Source organism: Pongo pygmaeus, chromosome 4, assembly GCF_028885625.2.
Source record: "Pongo pygmaeus isolate AG05252 chromosome 4, NHGRI_mPonPyg2-v2.0_pri, whole genome shotgun sequence".
NCBI classification, from domain to species: Eukaryota; Metazoa; Chordata; class Mammalia; order Primates; family Hominidae; genus Pongo; species Pongo pygmaeus.
In genome coordinates, this window is record NC_072377.2 from 140,392,710 (window position 1) to 140,416,075 (window position 23,366).

The 23,366-nt window shown below is 46.8% G+C and overlaps 1 protein-coding gene across 2 annotated transcripts in view; it reads left to right on the forward strand.

The window, feature by feature from the left end:
* SLC25A48 (solute carrier family 25 member 48) overlaps positions 1-23,366 on the forward strand; it is a 48,570-nt gene that overhangs the window by 16,160 nt on the left and 9,044 nt on the right. For both annotated transcript variants that reach the window (XM_063665217.1, XM_054488397.2), the window contains exons 4-6: positions 1,758-2,016; positions 20,447-20,704; positions 22,984-23,117. In XM_063665217.1, coding sequence (XP_063521287.1) covers positions 1,758-2,016; positions 20,447-20,704; positions 22,984-23,117 — 651 coding nt within the window. The remainder of the gene's footprint in view (positions 1-1,757; positions 2,017-20,446; positions 20,705-22,983; positions 23,118-23,366) is intronic.

The window sequence follows — 23,366 nt, forward strand, 5'->3', positions numbered from 1 at the left end:
AGGAATGAGTGACTGGCAAACTGTGTGCTGATAGACCTCCCTTTATCTGGCCCGGCGGGAGCCAGATGTGTCTGAGCCTAGACACCAGAGTTTACCTGCGCCCAGGTCACTTTAGACCATGTGACCTGAGGTGTTCCTTTTCCAAAGGGAAAACTGAATGATGCTTTGTAGAAGATGCATCAGGCTCCCTTCTTGAGAATCGGCATGTGCTTCAGGAAAACTTTCTGAGGCCCCTCTTTGTGGAATTTAGAATAAATTTTAAAATTTTGAATGAAATGATGTGATTTAAAGAAACCATTAGGTGGAACCCTGTCGCAGCCCTCTGACTTTTCCCTGAGTCACTGGAAATGTGGTCCCATTGTAGCCATTGTCTCCACCGGACTCCATCCTAACAAGTGCCCTGGGGCTCGGAAGCCTCCTGCAGGCCCCTAGAGTTTCCCCACGGATGAAGTGTGTCTTGCCGTCAGGGTGGTGGTGTAACTCCCTTGATTGGCTGCTTTGAAATTGGGGCGAGCACTGCAAGCCTACCACTTGGTGTTCCCGGGTGATGCTGTGGGAGTCCACAGTCCCCTGAAAGCGGCTGTTGATTCTCCTTTTGGCACATGTTCCTGACAGTGTCTGCCAGCCTGTGTCCCAGCTCCAGGGTTTTGGTGGGGACTGCGGGCGGTTTCTCTGAGACATAGCAGCCCATGGCTAAGCCACATCCCAAGTTATCTGAAGGATCTTGTGATGGAAGAAGAGCATGAAGCAGGGTGTGTTCACGTGTGTGTGTGTGCGCATACGTGAGTATATATGCACGTGTGTGTGCGTGTGCAGGTTTGTGTGAGGAATCCTGCCTCTGGCAGCCAGGGTACAGTGTGCGCAGTGAGGACTAGTGGGTTTGTGCACAGCCTGGAGTCTGCACAATAGCTTCCCAGTACTTTCTCACATTTGATTTGGCACGCATGTGCTGCCCTGACTCCTCCAAGGGCCTGTGGAATTTTCCGGTTTTCCTCAGCACATCTGTGGTGTTCATCAAGAATGCCATGTGGAAGGGACTGAACCCAGCCTGCAGCACCCCCTCCTCAGCCTCCTGCAGCCTGTGTGTGCGCATCCTGTGTCCTTATGTGGCCCCTTCAGCCACTTCTGTCAGAAGACACCCATGCTCATGGGCACTCATCTACAGGCTGGCCCAGGCACCCCTCGGGGGTCTAGGGAACCCCCGTCTTACACCACAGGCTTAGTAGACTGCCTATGTTGTAACTGCCTGTCCATTTGTCTGTTCCGCACCTCACTTTCCCCAGACTATGAGCTCAGTGAGGGCGGAGGTTGTTTCTTCCTTATGGTTGCTCCCCAGGGCCTGGCCCTTGGCCAGTGCCTGGAGAATGTTTTTGTTGTGGTATATGAGGTAGGGGCGTGTGGTGCTTGGCCCCAGCCCACTGCTCCTAAGATCTCCGCAGGATCCCCCTTGGCCACAGCCTCACTTCTTTCCAGCCCAAGATCACTGCCCCTCCCGGCGCATGCGTGGCATGTGTGGGTTCCGGGCCAGGACACCACCCACAGGAAACAGCGGCCTGCAGACGCCGGGCTGTCCTCAAAGCAAGAATGCCTGCCCCTGAGTGGTTCCCCACCCCCTACCTCCTGTCGCATCAGCACCCTCTTCCCCTCTCTTCATGGACACATGGGCAGATGTGTCCGGTGGAGTACCCCGTCAGCCTGCAGGCTCTGCGACGGCAGCCCCGGGTCCTCACGCCTCTTCCTTCTGGTTTTCACTGCAGGTGTTCGGCTTCTTCAAAGGCATGTCCTTCCCCCTCGCCAGCATTGCCGTCTACAACTCCGTGGTGTTTGGGGTCTTCAGTAACACGCAGCGGTTCCTCAGCCAGCACCGCTGCGGAGAGCCAGAGGCCAGTCCTCCCCGCACGCTGTCAGACCTGCTTCTGGCCAGCATGGTGGCCGGCGTGGTCTCTGTCGGGCTGGGAGGACCCGTGGACCTCATCAAGATCCGGTTGCAGATGCAGACACAACCGTTTCGGGACGGTAAGAGGCCAGGGGAGCAGAGACTGGTGTCTGGGACTTGTAGCCCTTTCCTGGTTTGTGGGATCTGGGACATAGTTGTTAAAATCCTTTTATTGAGCAAGGCATCTACCTTGTCACCTAGTAGTCCTTAATTACAGGCATACCTCGGAGACATGGGTTCGATTCCAGACCACTGCAATAAAGCAAATATCACAATAAAAGTCACATGAACTTTTTGGTTTCCCAGTGCATTTAAAGTTATGTTTAAACTATACTGTAGTCTGAGTGTGCAATGGCATTATGTTTTAAATATATATATACCTTAATTTAAAAATACTTTAGTACTAAAAATTATTGACAATTATCTGAGTCTTCAGCGAGTCGTAACCTTTCTGCCAGTGGAGGGTCTTGCCTTGATGTTGATGGCTGCTGACTGATCAGGGTTGTTGTTGCTGAAGGTCGGGGTGGGCTGTGGCAATTTCTTAAAATAAGACAACAATGAAGTTTGCCACATCCATTGACTTCCTTTCACAAAAGTTTTCTCTATAGCATGAGATGCTGTTTGATGGCATTTTACCCACAGTAGAACTTCTTTCAAAATTGGAGTCAGTCCTCTCAAACCCTGCTTTATCAGCTAAGTTTATGGATATTCTAAATCTTTTGTTGTCATTTTAACAACATTCACAGAATCTTCACCACTAGTAGATTTCATCTCAAGAAAAACTGTCTTTCTCATCCATAAGAAGTAACTCTTTATCTGTTAAATATTATCATGAGATTGCACCATTCAGCCCCATCTTCAGCCTCTACTTCTCATTCTAGTTCTCTTGCTTTTTCCACCACATCTGCAGTTCCTTCCTCCACGGAAGCCTTGAAGCTCTCGAAATTATCTGTGAGGGTTGGGGTCAACTACTTCCAAACTCCTGTTAACATTGCTATTTTGACCTCCTCCCATGAACCCCAAATGCTCTTAAGAGCATCTAGAATGGTGAATTTTTTCCAGAAGGTTTTTCAATTTGCTTGGTTCAAATACATCAGAAAAATCAGTATCTATAGCAACTATAGCCTTAAGAAATATACTTCTTAAGTAATAAGACTTGGAAGTCAAAATCACTCCTTGATTCATGGGCTGCTGAATGGATGCTGTGTTAGCAGGCCTGGAAACAACATTCATCACCTTGTGCATCTCCACCAGAACTCTTGGGTGATCAGATGCATTGTCAATGAGCAGTAATATTTTGAAAGGAATATTCTTTTCTGAGCAGTAGGTCTCAACAGCTGACCTGAAATACTCAGGAAACCATGCTGTAAACAGATGTGCTGTCATCCTGGCCTTGTTGTTCCTTTTCTAGAACACACAGAACAGATTGATTATCATTCTTAAAGGCCCTAGGATTTTTAGAATGGTAAGTGAGCACTGTGTTCAACTTAAAGTCACCAGCTGCGTTAGTCCCTAACAAGAGAGTCAGCCTGTCCTTTGAAACTTTGAAGCCAGGCATTGCATCTCCTCTCTAGCTATGAAAGTCCTGAAGTCATCTTTTTCCAATAGAAGGCTGTTTTGTCTACATTGAAAACCTGTTGTTGAGTACAGTCACGTTCATCAATTCTCTTAGCTGTATCTTCTGGATAACTTGCTGTAGCCTCTACATGAGCACTTGCTGCTTCACCTTGCACTTTTATGTTATGGAAATGGCTTCTCTCCTTAAACCTCTTGAACAAACCACTGCTAGCTTCAAACTTTTCTTCTGCGGCTTCCTCACCTCTCTCCACCTTCAGAGAATTGAGGAGAGTTATGCCCTTGATTTGGGTTAGGCTTTGGCTTAAGGGAAAGTTGTGGCTGATTTGATGTTCTATCCAGACTACTCAAACTTTCTTCATACCAGCAATAAGGATATTTCACTATCTTATTATTTGTGTGTTCATTGGAGTAGTGCTTTTAATTTTCTTCAAGCATTTTTCCTTTGCATTCACAACCTGGCTAACTCTTGGGCAAAAGAGGCTTAGCTTTTGACCTGTCTCAGCTTTCAACATGCCTTCCTCACTAAGTTTAATCATCTCTAGCTTTTGATTTAAAGTGAGACATCTATGAGTCTTCCTTTCACTTGAACACTTAGAGGTCATTGTAGAATTACAGACTGGCCTAATTTCAATGTTGTTGTGTCTCAGGGAACAGGGCAGCCTGAGGAGAGGGAGAGAGATAGGGAATGGCTGGCTTGTCAGTGGAGCAGTCAGAACAACCATGATTAAGCTGACTCTCTTATATGGACACAGCTTGTTGTACCCCAAAACAATGACATTAGTAACATCAAAGATCACAGATCATCATAACAGATATAATGATTATGACAAGGTTGAAAATATTGTGAGAATTATGAAAATGTGACACAGAGTTACAAAGTGAGCACATGCTGTTAGAGAAATGGTGCCAATAGCCTTGCTGGACTCAAGCTGACCACAGACCTTCAATTTGTAAAAAATGAAATATCTGTAAAGTGAAATGAAGTACAATAAAACAAGCTATGGTTTTATTACTATTTAATCTGAAGCAGTAACTGTCATTGATTAAGTATTTGGTATGTGCCAGGTACTCACTAGGACATTTGCATATGTTCTCATAATTCATCTTGCAACAATTCTTTGAGGCAGATGCTGCTATCTCCATTTTACAGATGAGAAAACAGGCTCCCAGCAGTTAAGACAGTTACTCAAGAACACACGATTAGCCACTGGTGAATGAGAACCACCAGTGAGAGTGAGGCATGGGAGGTTTCTGAAGGCAAATATTGCAGTACCCAGTGCAAAATGCTAAGGCTCCTTGTTCAAAAATTATGCCATATTTTACAATGGCAACAGCAAAGCATTAAGCCAAGCATGGTGTTTGTGTGAACACACTGGTTTCATCCCCACGAAGCTAGCCCCAGCTGAGTTGGGACTCATACGCATGTATGTCTCATGCAAAAGCCCAGAGTCCTGACCTCACCTGGCCCACATGCCAGGAAGTGCAGCAGGCGAGGCCTTGCTCCTGATCACCCATCTCCTGCCCTTACCCACCTTTGCCTGTCCTTCAGCCCTTGCCTTTCCTGTTAGAGCTTCAGTTCTTGTGCGATGTAGCCATTTCTGTACTACAAACCTCATCTCTCATTCCTCCTCGCTGGGAAAGAGTTTTCTGCATCTTTCCTGGCAGTGGCTTTCCCAAAGGAGGGTAGAAAGAACAGGAAGGCACTTGCTGTGCAGAACAGAGAGAGTGCCGGCTCTGGAGGAAGGATAGGCTTGCAGTGGTAGGAGACGAATTTCAGTACCTTGAGGTACTTTGATTTTCAGCTCTACCACTCAGTTCCCTATCTCCTCAGGTTAGATACTGCCCTTCCTGAGCCTCATGCTCCTTTTCTGTGTAATGGAAAGGCTAGACCCATAGTCCTTTCCTGTGTAATGGAAGAACTGGACCCAGAGTCCTTTCCTGTCACCTCAGACATCTGGTGGGGCTGACAGTCTCCAGCTTGATCTTGGCCCTTGTGGAGAAGACTCCTCTCCCTGGCAGCCTTCTGAGTAGCCCCTGTGTGATCCCTCTGCCCAGGGAGGCTGGGTTTCAGCATGTATCACAGCCAGAGCCCCAGCAGCTCACTCAGGAGCATCCCAGCCTAGCATCCCCTGCCCCAGTCCCGGAGCTGCCCAGGACAGGGTCGGCACATGCTCTAAGCATAGTGCTGCTGCTCCTTGCTGGGGCGCATGGAGGGCCTGAGGCCTGGCTGCCCCAAGGCTGTGTGTCACATGCCCCGAGGCTCATGGCCACTGCAGCACTTGGGGAGATGCAGGAAAACAAATGGGGCCATCAGGGAGACACAGGGCTGGCAGATCTTCACCTTCATCTTCAGCATATCGAGTCATGTCTTGGTACAATACAATTTGATCCAAGCGTGGCACCTCTGAGGAATGTTTGAACTTTGCTGATCTGTCCCATCCGAGAGGCATAAGCAAAGATGTAGAGGAATGAAGGCTGTCATGAGCAGGCTGAGAACCCAGGCATCCAGGCCCCTGTGCTGGCTCTTTGCTCTATCCTGACTGCTTCAGAAAAGCTTGCCTTAGGGAAAAGGAAATCTCCATACATCTTAAAACTGTTTGGGGTTCAGGTGTTGGAAAAGGCTCAGCAATGAGGCTCTTTGGCTGCTGGAAGCAGACCCACCTCCTTTACCACCTGGCACCTTGTCCCTGAAAGGGGAGGAAATGGGGGTAGCTTTGCGAGTATCTGTTTGCAAGTATCTGTTGGTGGCCCTTAGCCAGCTGGGACACCAAGGGAGGTGTTTCCCAAGAAATACTTTCCTTAAGAAGGTCTGGGACATTTGAAGGTTTCTTGACAACATTTTGTTCTATCCTCTGTCCTGCCCACCTCCACCCCAGCTTTTCCTGTACGGTGTGCTAGAATGGTGTCATACCAGGCCCTGAGTGATAGGGGATCCTGAAGCCAGGCTAGAAGTATTTGGAGACTAGAGGAAGAATGGGAGGCAGCCAAGAGAGCGGCTGGACCCAAGCATGGCCTCCAAGCAAGGTGCACAGCTCCTGGCCAGTGTTAGGCAGCTGAGCAGCCACCATTAGCAGCTGCCAATGTAACATGCTCACTCTGTGCCAGACACCACGTAAGGTACTGTCCACCCATCACCTTCTTTAATATCCACCATGACAGCATGAGGCAGATATGATTGCCATCTCTGTTCACTTATCTCCAAGATGATAGTTATGCACCTACTGGGTGCCAGGCACAGGGCTATGTGCCTAAGAATGCATTGGTGAACAAAAGACTGCATCGTGTCTCTGTTACAGTGCCACATCCAGCTGAGAGCCAGAGAGGAACTGGGTCCCTACAAACCATGATGGTAGGGAAATAGAATAGGCTTTCAGGCTGGGGTCAAGCAGGGCTTGGGAGCAGGGTGGGAGAAGGGCTGGGAGGAAAGCCTGGAGGTCAGGGCTGTGCACCTGCCCAGGTAGTGCTGAGGGCCACTCAGGTCTGCCTTACCTAGGCGTGGGAGCCTGGGATATGGCCTACCTGGGACCCTTCAGATCTCCCATCAGGGAAGTCCTTAAAAGGATCCTTAAAGGGCCTTAGAGGGCCCTTTACCACCTGGCACCTTGTCCTTAAAGGGCCCTGTCTTTTGGGTAAGCCTCTGAGCAGTGAGAACACAGGGACCCTGTCCCTCCACCATGGGGAGGCGCTGACATGTCTCAGGATAGGTAAGATTCCCTGAGCCTCCTGTATGGCAGTCTGCCCATGGCCTGTCGCCTCAGGTTGTTTATTCGTCTGTGGTGTCAGAAGGAAACCGGTTCTCTTGAATAAACCCCTGAGGCAGCAACAGAAAATGAACATGTGTTTGTTCTGTTCTTCCCTGTGTGCCAGGAGACGGGCCTTTTGGGAGCATGGAGAAGGCTCTTAGAAAGAGGCATGGGAGGTTTCTGCAGGCAAATATTTCTCAACCCTGCAAAGCTTTGAGCCATTAGAACCTGGGCTCATGGGCTTAGCACAAAGAGCAAAGCCAAAGCCAAAGATGGTTCACCAAGTGAGTGGAGGGAGAGTAAAAGCCAAGATTGGAGGACCCACCTCTGCCGTGCCCCCACAAGTTTCTGTGATCTGGGCTGAATAAGAATGGTCTTGGCAGTAGTGGCTGAGTGGCCAGTGTTTACTGAACCCTAATTGTGTGCCAAGCACTATGCTAGGAGCTTGGCATGTGTTTAGTCTTCACAACAACCCAATTCCTGGGGATTTACTATGCGGAGACTGAGGGACAGAGAGATTTCATACCCTGAGGTCCCTCCCTTAGTGGGAGGTGGAGGAGGTCTGATTCAGAGCCACTGATGCCATCTCTGCTTTTGCCCCAGGATTTGTAGAAGCTGAGGTTATGACAATGTTGATAACATTGGGCCACCTGGGCCTTTGCACAAAATTGTCATGCACAGAAATAGCTTCAAACTTTAGGGAGAAGTGAACTGGGAGCATGTTTCCAAAATGACGTCCAAGTAATGGGCACCACTTGTGGGTTCCAAGGGATGGGTGTGAATTCTGTGGGATTGGGCTGCCCCCTCTGATCTCCCTTGCCCTCAGTTGCTTGGGGGAAGGACTTTGGTGACAGCAGGTGCTGGACAGGATCAACTACTGTGGAAGGGAGGGGAGGCTGACAAAGAGTCACCAGGCAGTGTTTTCTGCCAGGAATCCCTCCAGAAAACGAGAAGGAATGTGGTTTTCTTTCAGTTGCTCCTCAGGAACCCTCTAGGCTAGAGATAGAAAACTCAGAGACTCATCAGGACAGGGAGCTAACATACATGTAACCTCCTATATTAGTCCATTCTCTTGCTGCTAATAAAGACATGCCTGAGACTGGGTAATTCATAAAGAAAATTGATTTAATTGACTCACAGTTCCACATGGCTGGGGAGGCCTCACAAACATGGCAGAAGGTGAAGGAGTAGCAAAGTCACGTCTTACATGGCAGCAGGCAAGAGAGCGTGTGCCAGGGGGCTCTCTTTTATAAAACCATCAGATCTCATGAGACTTACTCACCATCATGAGAACAGCATGAGAAAGACCCCACCCCCATGATTCAATTACCTCCCACCAGGTCCCTCCCATGACACATGGGGATTACAATTCAAGATGAGATTTGGGTAGAGTCACAGCCAAATCATATCACCTCCCATGGCATTGTAGTAAATACAGAGTTTATTTGACACAAGGCCAGCCATACCACGTGAGAGACAGAGTTATTCCTCAAATCAATCTCATAGGAGGCTTATAGGTTAGGGCTTTTTCAAAGGCAGTTTGTGGGAAGGGATGGAGATGGCTAGGCAATGGCTGCTTGCTGCTGATTGGTTGGCATGCAATCATAGAGGTGTGGAAAATGGTCCTCCTATGCACATTGTTGCTTCTGGGTGAGGCCACAGGAGCAGGGTTTGTGGGTCCGGGAGCAGGGCTGGTGAGTTGGTGCCACTGGTGTCAGACATGCAAAAAGCCTGAAAAGATACCTCAAAGGGCCAATCTTAGGTTTCACAATACTAATTACTCCTGCAGTGATGTTATCGGCAGGAGTAATTGGGGAAGTTTGCATATCTTGTGACCTCCTAAATAATGGCTGGCAATCCTTTATGTCTATACCTCAGCAGAATTCAGGCTCCTCTCCTCCCTCTAGCCTGTTGACCTCTCATTACTTTTAGGGAAGGGCGATTATCATTTAAAGTATAAACTAAATGTCTGGCAAAGTTAGCTTAGCCTAAGCCAAGAAATAATCAAGGCAGCTTGAAGGATAAAGTCAAAAGGGGGATTGGCTAGTTTAGGTTGCCCCCACTGCCATAATTTTCTCACTGATCTAATTTTTGCAAAGGTAGTTTCATAAGTGAGAAGAGGTGTCTGGGGAAGTGAATCCTCTCCCATTTTTCTTGAGACCACAGCTTTCCTAACCTATGTTTCATTTTTCCTCATTTGATTGAAACCTGGACACAGAATATATTTTATCTTCTGCCTCATTCTGCTATTAGAAAAGCAGTAGTTCAAGCCTAATGTGTAAGCTTCAGTGTCTGAGAGGCAGTTGGGAGTGGTGGGGACTGTGGCAAGCTGGGCCCACATCCTGTCCAAGGGAGTGGCCACAACCCCACTTTAACTGACTGTTGCCCTGTGGCCTGATGTGCTTGGATCCCCTGATTTTTAAGAGAAGGCAAAAAGGTAGATTTTTTTTGTGAGATATTTTGGTTGGAATGATCATGTAATTCAATGAAAACCAAACAGAACACCATAGAGCCCAAGGCTGTGTGAATTGCATAGAATGGGGCTGGGGCTGGCTGCAGTCCTGTGGTCTGCACCCTGGGTCAGGCCCAATCCATGTGTTGACTGTGCTCATGTGGGCATTTGTAGGCAGCCTTGGGCAGGGCTTGTGAGACTGATTGGGTTTTGTGGTTCTGCCTCAGGATTGCCAGTCCACTTCCAGGGTGATCCTATGTGATATGAAAGATAGCACTCACATACGGAAGCCAGGTGCCAAGAGGCCTCTGGCTTCTTCGCTTTGGGACATATGACAGGTGTACTGGGGGCCACATTGAGGTGAGAGCCCAGCTCAGGTGGTTGGGGGACTGGCAAATATACAGCGGTTGTATATTCAGCCAGCCCCTCCTGATTGTCTGTTAGTGGTGATCCATGGTTGAAAATTTACAAGCTACAGAACATTGAAAGTAGAGGTAGAAAGTGCCCATTCATGCAATTACAACCACTGGTAACACATTAATGTGTTTATTTTTCCATTCTGTATACATAGATGAAAGATTTTAAGAAGCTGTGATCATGCTATATGGACAATTTCATGTCCTGTTTTTAACTCAGCATTATAACAGACACACTAACCATGTTATTAAAATAGCATATAAAATTTTTTTAAGTAGATGGGCAATATTTAAAATGGATGTGCACTGGTCCATCAAGTACACATGCGCACACACACACACACACACACACTGAAAGGGTCTATGTAGTATGGTAAGAATTAAGCTTCCAGAATTAGACTACTCGCTTCTAATTCTACTTCCACTGAACCCAGAAAAAGTTGGACAACTCACCTAATGTCACCGAGCCTCAGTTAACTCATCTGCAAAGCAGGCATAACTATAGTAGCTACTTTATAGCTGGGATGCAATGAAATGTATTATACGTGAAGACCTTAGCACAATATCTGGTATATAGAAAATGTGAAATAAATGTTAGCTATTAGTAAATGTGTTATTTAACAATCTTCCTAATGGTGAATATTTAGGTTGTTTACAGTTTTTCCTCTTTTAAAAATAGTGGTGTGATCAGCGAATATATTCATGAAGAGTTCTCTTTATTTAGGGTTATTTCCCTAAATGTGTGGGCTCTTTGATTCATGAGTGGGTTAAGGGGTGTGGCCATTTTTAACATTCTTGGTACATATCGTGAAATTGTTATTCAGAAGAGCTTTACCAAATCATATAAGCAGTTGCTTACATTTAAAGGGAATTTCCATTTGACACTGACTACCATTACACAATAACCAGTAGTTATGCCCCATGTAAATGCTTCCAAATTAACAGAGGTATTCTCCTGGGGCCTCTGCCACTTGGCAAGCAAGGAGACACTGGCCTGTGTTCAGTTGGATGTGCCTGTGACAGTAAGGCACCTGTGAAAAAACCCTTCCTTTTAAAATCATTGCCCTTTTCATGGGCATGAGCCTAACTAGGTGGCCTGTTGAGCCTGAGCTAGAAGTCAGGGTTGTGGCCCTGCAGACCAGTAGTCCCTCTGCTGCCTTCTAGGAAGTTGTCCTTCCTAGAAGTTCATGGCTAATGACACTCACTCCTCCCCCATCTGGGAGTGTTTAGATCTGTGTTTCCATTAAAAGACTAATTAATGTGCAGATCCCAAAGCCCTCTACATAACAGGAGGTTGGAGTTGGGAGGATCAGGGAAGGACTGAACATTAACTCTGTGCTGACTATCCTAATCATTGCACCAGGCCCAACTGGAGGCAAGGAGATGAGTGTTACACCTGTTTAAATTGACTGTGAATTGTTCATTCACAAGCATTTCCTGAGCCCCTGCTTTGAGGCAGACACAGTGGGTAAAGAAGCGTTGGAAGCCCCGGCCTTCAGGGTGCCCACAGTCTGGTGGGGAGCCAGATGTATGCTTCAATGAGAAAGGCCTCATGAAAGTCTTTGGAACCCCTAACTCTGGCTTGGTAGATCAGGAAGCCTCCAGAAAGGAAGAGGCCGTTGATCAGGTCTTTTAGTTCTACGTAGCATTTAGAGATGGGGACAAGGGATGGAGATGTGTTTTAATACTGTGGGAATAACATAGGGGAAGATTTAGTGGCAGGAAAATGTAGGCACATGGTGGGACAGGGGAGCCTTTGGTTAGCACAGACAAGCAATGCAGGGATGGTGGAGGTTTTGGAAGATGCGGAGTGAGTTGGGAAGAGCTTGGATTTCTTCGCCGAGGATGGGCTTAGATGATATCCAGCAGGCGGTGAAGCACTTTGGACACCAGAATGATGCAATCAGAATTGTGTTGGAGAAGAGAAAACTGGCCTCTGGAAGGGGTGGAAGAGTGGTGGGAATTGTAGAAGTGGGTAGATTGATTTGAAGGCTACAGCCACAGACCCAGGGCCCTGGGCTTGGGAACAGAGACAGGTGGCAGATGCAGAGGCCCTGATGATATAGAAGCAGCAGGCTGAGCATTAGGCATAAGCAGGAGTGAGGAAAGTGTTAAAAATGACCGAAGACCCCAAAGTTGGATGACAATGAGACTAGTGGAACCCCCCACACAGGGAATTAAGTAGCAAATGAAACACGTAAGATGGTTCTTGGCATGGAGTAGGTAATCAATCAATGCTTACTGTGGCTGCTGCTGGAGGGGCAGACTTGAGTGAGAAGAGGATGAGTTTGGCCTGGTCTGTGTAGTGTGAGGTGCCTGTGAGACTACACCTGGAAGCATCAGGGCTGCAGGTAGAGGCACAAGTGCAATAGGTATAGAAGTGACATTTGAGGTCGTGACATTAGATGCAAACACCAAGCGAGCTGCAAATAAGGCAGAGGATGGCAGCAAAGAGAAGACTTAGTGAAGGAATTTGGGAAGGAGCAGAGAGTTACAGTAACACTAATAACTGCAGTTAAAATTATCGAGCTCATACCATGTATTGAGCTATGCCACATTAATGCCCATTCCATTATCATCACAGCAACCCTATGAAATAGGCCCACTTATCGTCTTTATTTTACAGGTGAGAAAACCGAGGCTGAATTACATAATTTGTCCATGCTCACATAGCTGTCCCTTGGGGAGGTGGGGAATTACCCCAGGCCGTGCAACTCTGTGACCCCTAGAAACTGAGTCCTGAGAAATTGATGTTACTGAAGTAGGAGGAAGAAGCATGTGGAGGGGAAAAGTGCTAAAGTTGGGGTGATGATGGGGACAGAGACAGAGGGCAATGGAGAAGGAAAAGGCATTCATTTCCAAGTTGGGAGAGAAGAAGAAAGAAAGTAAAAATGCAGAGAGATTCTAGAGGGCAAGTGGGAGGAGTTGAGGGAACTGATGTCAGAAGCCCTGGCTCCATCATACTGAAGTCCATCTGGATAGAAAGGCATCAGAGTGTGGCCAGGATTTGAGGTGAAGAAGGTCCTAATTTCTGGACATGCCAAGAGCAGACAAGCTGGGCTGGATGCTAACAGCAGAGAGGGTCAGCTGAGAGGTGGGTCTCAGCCACAAAGCCATCTGAACCCAAGAATCTGCATGTGGCAAAATAAGGTAAAAGCATTTCTCCAGTTTCCCTGAATCCTCAGAGATGCCTGGCTGGGAGGTCATCAGCTGTACCTCTGAGGCCCTGAATGCATCCATTTGTCTCTTTAGCAACATTTTATTGCTACTTTGAAGATGTGTGGCAACCAAGGAAAATATTCTTCTCCAGGCAGGTTGACCTTGGGAAGGAACAGCAGATTTTCCAAGACTTTCCCAGTACAGGGTAGGGGTTATTGATGTTAAGATCCCTGAAGGGACACACAACCCTTAAAGATGAAACCTTATGTAGAAAGGCAGGAACCCTTGGAGCATGAAAAGGGACCCAAAATCCTGAAGACAACCCAGGCCTGTATAGCCTGGGCCTTTTCAAGTAGGCTGTGGGTTGCCAATAGCAAGTGAGAGCTGGAGCAATGGCGGCCCAGGAGTGAAGGGAGGAGGTTTGTGGAGAGGCCAAGCATATGGCCATGCAGTTCCAAAGAAGTCCTTGTTCTGAATGATTTGACTAGTTTGAACCCTTTGAACAGTTTGTCCTTTTCAAACAGTTGTCTCACATAGTTGCCAGACATCAATGATAGTGCATAATACACCACTGTACAAATTACGTACATTGGTGACACGTGGTTTATTTAAAGCAATTGACAACAGCAAGTATTGTCCTGATTTCTGGACTTAACACCAGTATTGGTCATTCTTGGCCCCATGTGGGCAACAGTGATCTCCCACAGTAGACTTGGCTGCAGGCCACAGCTGCCTGCAGTTGGCAGGTCCAGCACCTCCAAAATCCAGAGTCACATAAGGACACGGTGATAAAAATAGGAATAAGAACTATTTGCCTTGAGTAAGGGACATTTGCATGGCATGCATTTCAGTAAAGCACATTTGTCAACATTCCCTTTTCATGTTCATAAAAGCCAAATGAGGTGGACAGGCCACTTATTCTCTGCCTTTCACAGATGATGAGGAAACTGAGACCCAGTGAGATTGAATCTCTTGCATAGGGTTGTACGTTAAATAGCAACTGAACAGGAATGCAAATCCAGGGCTCTTTCTATGAAAGCGTCTGCCTATCTTGGGCCTCTCAGGTCATGAGGAAACTGCTGGACTCTTAGAAACAGGAACTAGGTAGGAGCTTCCCAGCTGGTAATATCCTGGGAAGTGATCTGAGGGGTCCACCAGCCTGCACAAGCTCAAACCCAAACTAAGGATGTTATAGCCAGCCTGTCTGCTGGAGGATGTACAGCCATGTTACTGGATGCTTCCATCACATCTAAGCAGTGCTGTAGGTGGGACCCTGATTTTGGAATTTCCTTTAATATCTAAAGCCTCTGACCCAAGGATCAGTCAGGTCCAGCCTTTTGATGAATGCCAAGGGTGTGAGTCTTGGGAGTGCTGAGACCTGCCTAAGTCAGGCGCTCCATTGTCCATGGAGTAGATGCTGAGATATATATGGGACTCGGGCCACAGTGTATGATTCCTGTCATCAGGAAACTCACCGCCACACTAAGGGCAAAACAACATGCTCAGAAAACAATAGCAACAGAGGCAAGCCATACTAGGGGGTACAGCCTCAGGCATGGGCTGCAGGCCCCTTTTTCTAAGAGTGCCTTGTTAATATGGAAAATGTGGTCCAACCCATCGAACAGCAGCTGTACTTTTAAGTGTTCGTGGACTAAGAAAACAAATATGTCAAGAAGCTACTATGGATTACTAATATGTTTAAGTAAAATGTTACTGTGTTATCTGTGATAGCACCCACACATATGAGAAAAATGGGCACATATGTATGTGTGAGACATTGTAGGAATTCTGTCAATGCATAATGCTCATGGATTCTGGGGTGCCTTGAAATGACTCCCACTGGCTGAGCCTTACTGGACATAGAACCCTCGTGAAAACCCGCACGTCTCTGACTAGTGACCCACAGGGCCTCCTCATTTGTGGATGGCTGATTTGTCAAGGATTTTCTGTAGAAAGTGGCCTCCTGAGAAATTACACTGTGTTCCCTGTCCCACCACCCACATACCCACACAGCAGAGGAGGCTGGGAGCACTTTCCCTTCCAGAGAGTGGCCAGGCTTTTGTGCTCCTGAGGGCCAGCCTGCTCCCCTCAGTGTCCAGCCATTGTGTTTCTGCTGGCCTTACTGTTTCCAAGGTCATGGCCCATTGAAGACATTGAATAGCATTGACTGAAAAAGGAAAATAAATGGAACATCTTTGTGTTTGTGTCTGAGGAAGGCACAGTGACTTTCTGTGGTTGGGTCCCTGGGTTCTTGAAAAGGGGCAATAGTGGTAGATCTGGTGTCCCCAGTCTGTGTCCAGCCCAGCTCAGCCCTTCTAAAGTTGGATATCCTCTAAGAGATGGCTGTATTGGTACCTGTTAGGATTGGCCAAACCTGGACCTACAACCACCACACCCCAAAATAAAACTCCCTGAAGAGGCATCTACCTTCTAAGGGACCTCCCAGGCCAAACAGGAGGCCAGCAGTGAGGCACTAGCACTTCACAGAGAGCTGCAGAGCCAGATAGCCATGGCCTGTGGCTTTAGGTGTGCTGGCCGGGACTGAGCTGGACAAGGCAGGAGGCCTGGGCCCTCCTGCACTTCCTAGGGCAGCAGGTTGCTGTTTTCATTGACTTTGAACATCTTGCTAGTCTTGGTTACATAGACGCAGGGGGCCTGAGATGGCCCTAATTGAAGTTAGGAAAATGAAGGAAACCACACTCATCCTGAGTTTTTGAGGTACATAATCTATATCTATCCTAATAAAAGGTAGTATGCCCTTGATCTAGAGAGGCAGCAAAAGTTGATCTCAAATGCAAAGCATTCATGATTTAAAAAAGATCAAAATTTGATTAATGTTTTTATCCTCATTACAGAATAAAAAATTCTAATTAGAGAAATTAGGTACACTTCACTTGAGAAGGAAATATACCTAATGCCAATCCTTTCACATATACATGTACACCCTGAAGGTTCAGGAACAATGGGCTGGGAGCTGGCAGTTCCCTGTGAGCTGTGTCCTGATCCGGCACCTCATAGTCTTCCTCAGGTTCCTTGGACAAAGGACATGCAAGTCCACAGATCTCAGTTGTGCATATTTCCAAGACTGACTTTCCAGTAACTTTCCAAGTCGGCTTTTAAGAGTCGTCAAAATTGGATTTTCACAAACTAAAATTGGTCCCATGGTATCAGAGTACCAAGAACTCTGATTCAGTGTTTTCCTGAGGCTATATGCCGAGGCTCCTGGCAACCCCCCTGCTCTGCCACCCCCACAAGCCAGAGAGCACTTAGCACCACATGGGCCACTGGTGGAGATTTCTGCTGTTTTCCAGAAGAAGGCTCTTCTGTTTATTCATCAGCAGGGCTATCTTATACTGGTCATAGTTTTCTATGGCTCCTACTCTTGCTGTTGAATTGAAAATCAGTATTACTATAAGTGCATCATCATGTTAGGTTTGTCGGACTTTGGGCCTCACCAATGGTGGTGGTGTGATGCATTTTTATCTCAGGTATATTTATGCTTAGAATTATAATAACTACCTTTGATGACATTCTGCTCTGTGGACCCAACATGAATCATCCATACCACTGTTGGTAGTGCTAGTGCTGATGGACTTGTAAGTTACAACCACTGCCCCAGAGAAAGGTTGCTTCTCAATGAGTGACACCTCATGATATCACAGAGTTCTTTTACCTTGAAAATCAGGAGAGGATAGTTAGGCTGTGGAATCACTGCTCTCCCTAACTGGGCTGTAAACAAAACAGTTTATTTCAAATATAAGAAGTCACTTCCATTGTAGAGTGTGATGACATAGGTGAATGCAATTGTAAAAACTCATCAATCGTGCACTTGAAAGCTTTACCTTTTATTGAATACAAAGTATAGCTCAATTAAAAAACAAACTGATAAAAAACAATAATAAGAGGCCAGAGGAGGAGAACAGGGGCTTTTGAGAATAAGACTTAAGAATGGGGAGGAGGTCCAGCCAAGAATGCGTGACCACAATGTAATAAGGAAATGTCAGACAAACCCTGAATCAGGAAAGCTCTATTAACAAGCAGAGGGGTTGTGTACTCTTAAAAATGTCAGTGTCACAAGAAACAAAGAAAGGCTACGGAAATGTTCCAGACTGAAGCACTGGATCCTGTCCTGGAGGGGAAAACGCTGTAAAGGGCATGCATGAAGATCAAATGACAATTTGATTATAGATGGTAGATTAAAGTATTGTCAAAGTAGCTATATGAAACTGGTAATTGTGCTATAGTTATGTAAGACAATATCTCCATTCTTAGGAAATATTTTTCAACATATTTAGGGGTAAAGACTCTTCAAGTATGTAACTCACCCAGAAATAGTTTAGAAAATGAAGTTATGTAAGAATGTGTAAAAATACATCTATATGTACACACACACACACACACACACACACGCACACACACACATTCCCTATTGCTTACCTTGGGAAGAAAAGAAGAAAAAGGATAAGTTTGGGTCTTGTTGCCAAAGTCAGTTCAAGGTTTGACAGGTGTTTTTGCAACATCTGCACCTCCAAGCAAACACAATGTTACCAGAATCCCCTCTTTCAATCAATAACTCCTGAAAGCCACATCATACCCATAGCTGATTTATGAAAACCTTGACTCCTGGTCAGGTCACTGTTACCTGGAAATGAATGGGGCTTAGGCAAAGTTTAGACACTGGGACAATTACATCGATTCAGTTGAATTGAACACACACGAGCGAGAAGGGAGGCAAGTGAAGAGAGTGGGAGAGAGAACCCACAAACAATGAGCAAATGAGCAAACAGGTTAGCAATAGATAAATCTGGGTAAATGGTATGTATGGGCATTCTTTATACTATTTTGCTTTTTATACTTCTTTTGCAAGTTTGGAATTATTTCCAAATAAAAAGTTTTTTCAAAAAAAAATATTGGGAATGAAGGAGCTGGAAAGAATTCCAAGAGCTTCACAGTATAAACTTGGGTCAGTTTGGAGCTGTGTCAGTATCCTGGTGATGGGAGTCACCACGATAATTATACTGCACTAACAGCCATAAATGGGTAATTCCAAAGCAATAAAAGCTAGATTGGTTATTTGGCAAAACTGGGAGAATGAGAGAGAATTTCCTTATTGCTTACTCTGCAGGGAAAAGGAAAACAGTACGGGATTTTTGTTGACAAGGCCAGTTGGAGGTGTGGTGAGTGTTTTCCCAACATCTGTACTTTCAAACAAGCAGAATGTTATCAAGATCCTCTCCCTCAATCAGTAACTCCTGAAAGCCACTATTTACCCATAGTTGCTTCATGAAAACCTTGACTCCTGGGTCAAGTCAGTGTTGCCTGGAGATGAAAGCAGTTCAGGCAAAGTTTATACGTTGGGACAATGACATCTATTCTGTCTAATGGCAGAATTTCTCCAGATGAACCAGGCAGTAGCACCATGGGTCTGGAAGAGGAAGGGGTGCCTAGTGATCTCTCAGTGGGCTTTCAAAGGCCATCATGTCTGATCTTGCTCAGAGGGGCCTTGTGCCCCCAAAGGTGGCTACCACCCCGGCTTACCTCCTATGGGATCCACTGTGGAAGAAGTTGGCTCCATCTCCTGCCCACACTGAAGTTGGCCTAATGGATATGGCAGGGGTTTACTTCCTTCCCCACTGGAAGATGGAAAATACAGCATGGGTTTGTTCAAGCACACTTCCCAGGCACAGAGAAACAACCCCCTCAACCTCACCTGCTTCTGGGATGAGTTAAAGTACAGATTGCACTTTATTCTCCAATCTCTAGACTGTGGAGTCATGAAGCTGAATGCTTCTAACCTTTCCTCTGATAAAGATGGACTGTTTGGGGGACTTGGACATTGACCTATATGATGAAAGCTGTCTGCCTGTTTACCAGCATGTGTAAAACCAAATTGGAACACTGTACAGAGAATTAAACTCAGGTGGAAAAATAGGCTTGTGGTCGCAGACACACTTTATTCTATTTCTTTCCTGGTCATGTCACATTATGTTATTTCCTGGAGAAGGGAAAGTCAAGAACAAGAGCCTACTTTATCTGCACTGGGTCTGGAAGGTCTGTCTGGTCGTGAGTCAAAGCCTCATAGCAGAGAAGGATCCATAGCAGAGAAGGGTCCGTAGCAGAGAAGACAAGCATCAGAGCGGGAGATGGGTAGCAAATGAGATAGAGGCAGAGTCTCAGCTGGCTATGTGCACCCCTAGAAGAAGCTGGAGACAAACAACCCCTGAGCTGCCAGCATGGACTACTGAGGTTAGACAAGAAGATAGCAACCCTGGGTCCCAGGACTTTGAGGGGCCAAGAGCCCCAGTGCTGCCCTACAACTGTTTAGGGCACAGCCTGGCCAGGGCTGGAGTGAGTCACTGAGAATATACCCAGCTCTCCAATCTGTGGGTCCTGCCACCAATTCATGTCAGCAACCTTGGTCTCAGTTGATAACTTTTTAAGCCCCTGCAATGTTCAAATCACCATGCTGAACACTGTACATGTATTACTTTATTTGCACTTATGACAAGCTCACCCTCTTTTAACACAAGGAAATGGGCTGAAAATGCTGCCCTGCCAAGGTAAATTTTGAATTATTTCCAAATAATTTTAATAAAATTATTTATTTTATTTTTATAAAATTATAAATATTAAATTATATATTTTAAATTTTATATATAATTTATAAATTATTTTCAATAAGTGGTAGAGCTAGGATTTGCAGCCAGGACAGTCTGGCTCCAAATCTCATATACATTTTGCCCCACCACACTGTGCATAAATAAGTGTGTACACAGACATGTACACACATACACACATACATACACACACACAGCATATTGGGTTTTCTAGCTTCAAAGAAGAGCTTAGTGTGGCTTGTCCTAATTGATTCTAGACATTCTGAAGTCACATCTGCTTCGAAAGAAGTAGTGGTATTGACCTAAAGTAACTGATGTTCTATCACGTGGCTGAGATTGTCCCCAGTCTGGCTGTGTATATTGGCAAGGGCTGTTGTTGGGACCTCAGTATCCTGATTTGAGCTGCCAAGAAGGTCAGATTTGGTAAAAGCTGATGGGCTACATGAGAGGGAACTGTCAAAGGGCTGGGCTGGCTCCAGTGTCAGGGAATGTCCAGTCTCTTTCACCCTGGGTCACTTGCCACCTTCTCTCCCCTGTCTTTGCAGCCAACCTCGGTTTGAAGTCCAGGGCAGTGGCTCCTGGGGAGCAGCCAGCATACCAGGGGCCGGTGCACTGCATTACAACCATTGTGAGGAATGAGGGCCTGGCGGGGCTGTACCGGGGGGCCAGTGCCATGCTGCTGAGGGATGTCCCAGGCTATTGCCTCTACTTCATCCCCTACGTGTTCCTGAGTGAGTGGATCACACCTGAGGCCTGCACAGGCCCCAGCCCCTGTGCCGTGTGGCTGGCAGGCGGCGTGGCAGGTAAGGGCAGCAGCAGCTGGAGCTGCACCCCTGTGCAGGCCACAGCAGTGGGACAGCTGGGGAACTGCCATGCCCTTTTCAGCCCAGGGGGAGGGCAGGACACATTTAGGTGCTCACCCAACAATTCTTTGTTAGGTACCTACTCTGTCCCCGGCCCTCTCCCACCTCAGTCTCATCCCTTTCCCTAGGCAGCTATGAGAATGGCAGTTCCCATTTGACTTTCACGCAACGGATATATTTTGAACACATCCTCTGTGTCAGGCATTACTAAGCTTTGGAAAGGAAATCCATTATCATGGTTCAGTTTATTAAATGCAATCTTTGTAATGTAAGGATGCCATTAGCTCTACAAGGTAGGAATCGGTCTCCCTGTTTCACAGATGAGAAAACTCAGGTCCAGAAATGTTAAGTAGCCAATCCCAGGTCATACAGCTGGAGCTGACAGTATAGCAGGGACTCAGCAGCCAGAAAGATTTAAGTTCAAATCCACACTCCATCATTTTGTGACCATGGACTGGTTGCTTAACCTCCCTGCTCAGAATCCTGCACCACATCCCTCTTTCATTTAAGGTAAAAGTTGATATCTTTGCAATGGTTTTCCAGGCCCTCAGTGATCTAGCTCCATGTTCCCCACCCATCTCACTTCTACTCCTCTCCCCTTCCTCACTTTCTCCAGTCACACTGGTCTCTGCTACAACTTGACGATGCCTGGCCCTTCCCCGACCACAGGGCCTTTGTACCTGCTACTCGCCACCTCCTGAATTTAACAACGTGGAGGCCACTGGGGAGTTTGGCAAGGGTGTAAAAACCTGATGAAGTGGGAGAAAGAAAGAATGGGATGAAGGATATTGGTGCACCCAAGTATACACAACTCTTCTGAGGGTTCTGCTATGCTGTAATGAGGAACAGAGAAACAGAGCCATAGCCAGAAGGGCCTTTGGAAGCCAAGAGAGGATGCTTTTTAAGAAGGCTGACATCATGACATGTTTGATGTGATGGGAAAGATCTAACAGAAAGAAGAAAATCATGAATCATCCTCCTCCTCCTCCTCCCTCTCTTTCTCCTCCTCATCATCACAGTTTGCCATTCTGTCAGCTCATAGCAAACACATAACAAAGCTCATGTCTTAGCCACCTAACTACAGTTTCACCTTCTGGCCCCCAGGTGCCTGTGCTCATGCCCAGCTCCTAGTAAGAGCTCAGTCAGTACCGACTGGCAGAGAGGACGGCAAGGCCCCATCTGCTCTCACTTCTGCGGAGAGCAGGTGTGAATGACCTGGCAGGCAAATCCCCTTTTGTGATGCCCTCACCCATGGGCTGAGGGACAAGGGAGTGCACCAGGGCAGTACCCGGGGAAGTGGCCCCATTGTCCTGGCAGAAGGCACAGGTTTAGAGAGGCTCCTGGAGGACCAAGGGCAGGAGGCTGAGGGGACCAGAGGCCAGGACAGGCCAAGGGCCAAGAGCAGTCTAAGGTCTCCTTTGAGAGCTACTGGGCAGCAATTACAAAACCATGCAGAACAGTTGCCCTGGACTTTAACATCAATTTGTTTTTCTCTCCCCATCTAGGAATGTACCAATTTCTGTGTTTCTGTAATAACCTGGCATTGTTTTCCTAGAGTTCCTTACCTGAGCATATCCCATGAGGATGACCTAGTGGCACGTGATCCCAAGGCTTCTATTCCACATACTTGAAAAAGAAAAGAGATTTTTCAAAAAGCTGTCCCTGCTCTGTTTTTGCAACCCCCAGGCTGGCCCTTCGTTGGTGAGCAGCCTGTCTGCCTGTGTTTGTTTAGCTTCTGTGTGTTCAGAGTAAATCCTGCCCTCAGTGAGCTGCAAACCTTCAGCCTCTTGCCTCACCCTGGGCTCTCTTCTGGTGCCCTGGGAATGTGCTGCCAAGTACCTGTGGAGCCTGTTACTCTTTCTCCAATAAAAACTGCTAATAAAGACTGCCATGCCTCGAGCACTGGCTGTGGACTGGCACTGTGCTCAATGCTTCACGTTCATCAATTAATTTGGTCCTCAAAACAGCCCCATAAAGATAGGTACTGCCACCCCATTTTACAGATGAGAAGCCCAAGGCTTAGAGAAGGGAGGAAACTTCTGCCAAGTCTCACAGCATGTGGCGAGGGAGGATCAGAAACAAACTTTGCAGGTTCTAAGCCTGAGCTCTGTCCCTTCTCCCAGCTTAATGAATCTCTAAATGGTAGAAATCCACAAGGAACCAGGCCCCTCCAGATCCTAAGGAGCCAGCCCCTGACACCTGTTTCTTTCTCTTTGCAGGAGCAATTTCTTGGGGGACAGCGACTCCTATGGATGTTGTGAAAAGTCGACTCCAAGCTGATGGGGTTTATTTAAACAAATATAAAGGTGTCCTGGACTGTATCTCCCAGAGTTACCAGAAGGAAGGTCTTAAAGTAAGCCCACAGCAGGCCTGCGGGGTCAGTGTCAGTCCCTGGAAGGTGGTTCGCACATTTAGGGGGAGTTGGGACTATAGAAAAGGGAATCAGGAGACCAGGGGGCTGCTGGGGGCTGCTGATGATTATGTGTCAGGTGCCACAAGTGGGTGCTTTGTCAAGCACTTCACCTAGGTGGTCTTTTCACATGGCCGATGGAGGAGATATGTACGTGACCTACCTGACAGAGGTTCAGAGAGGACTGGTAAC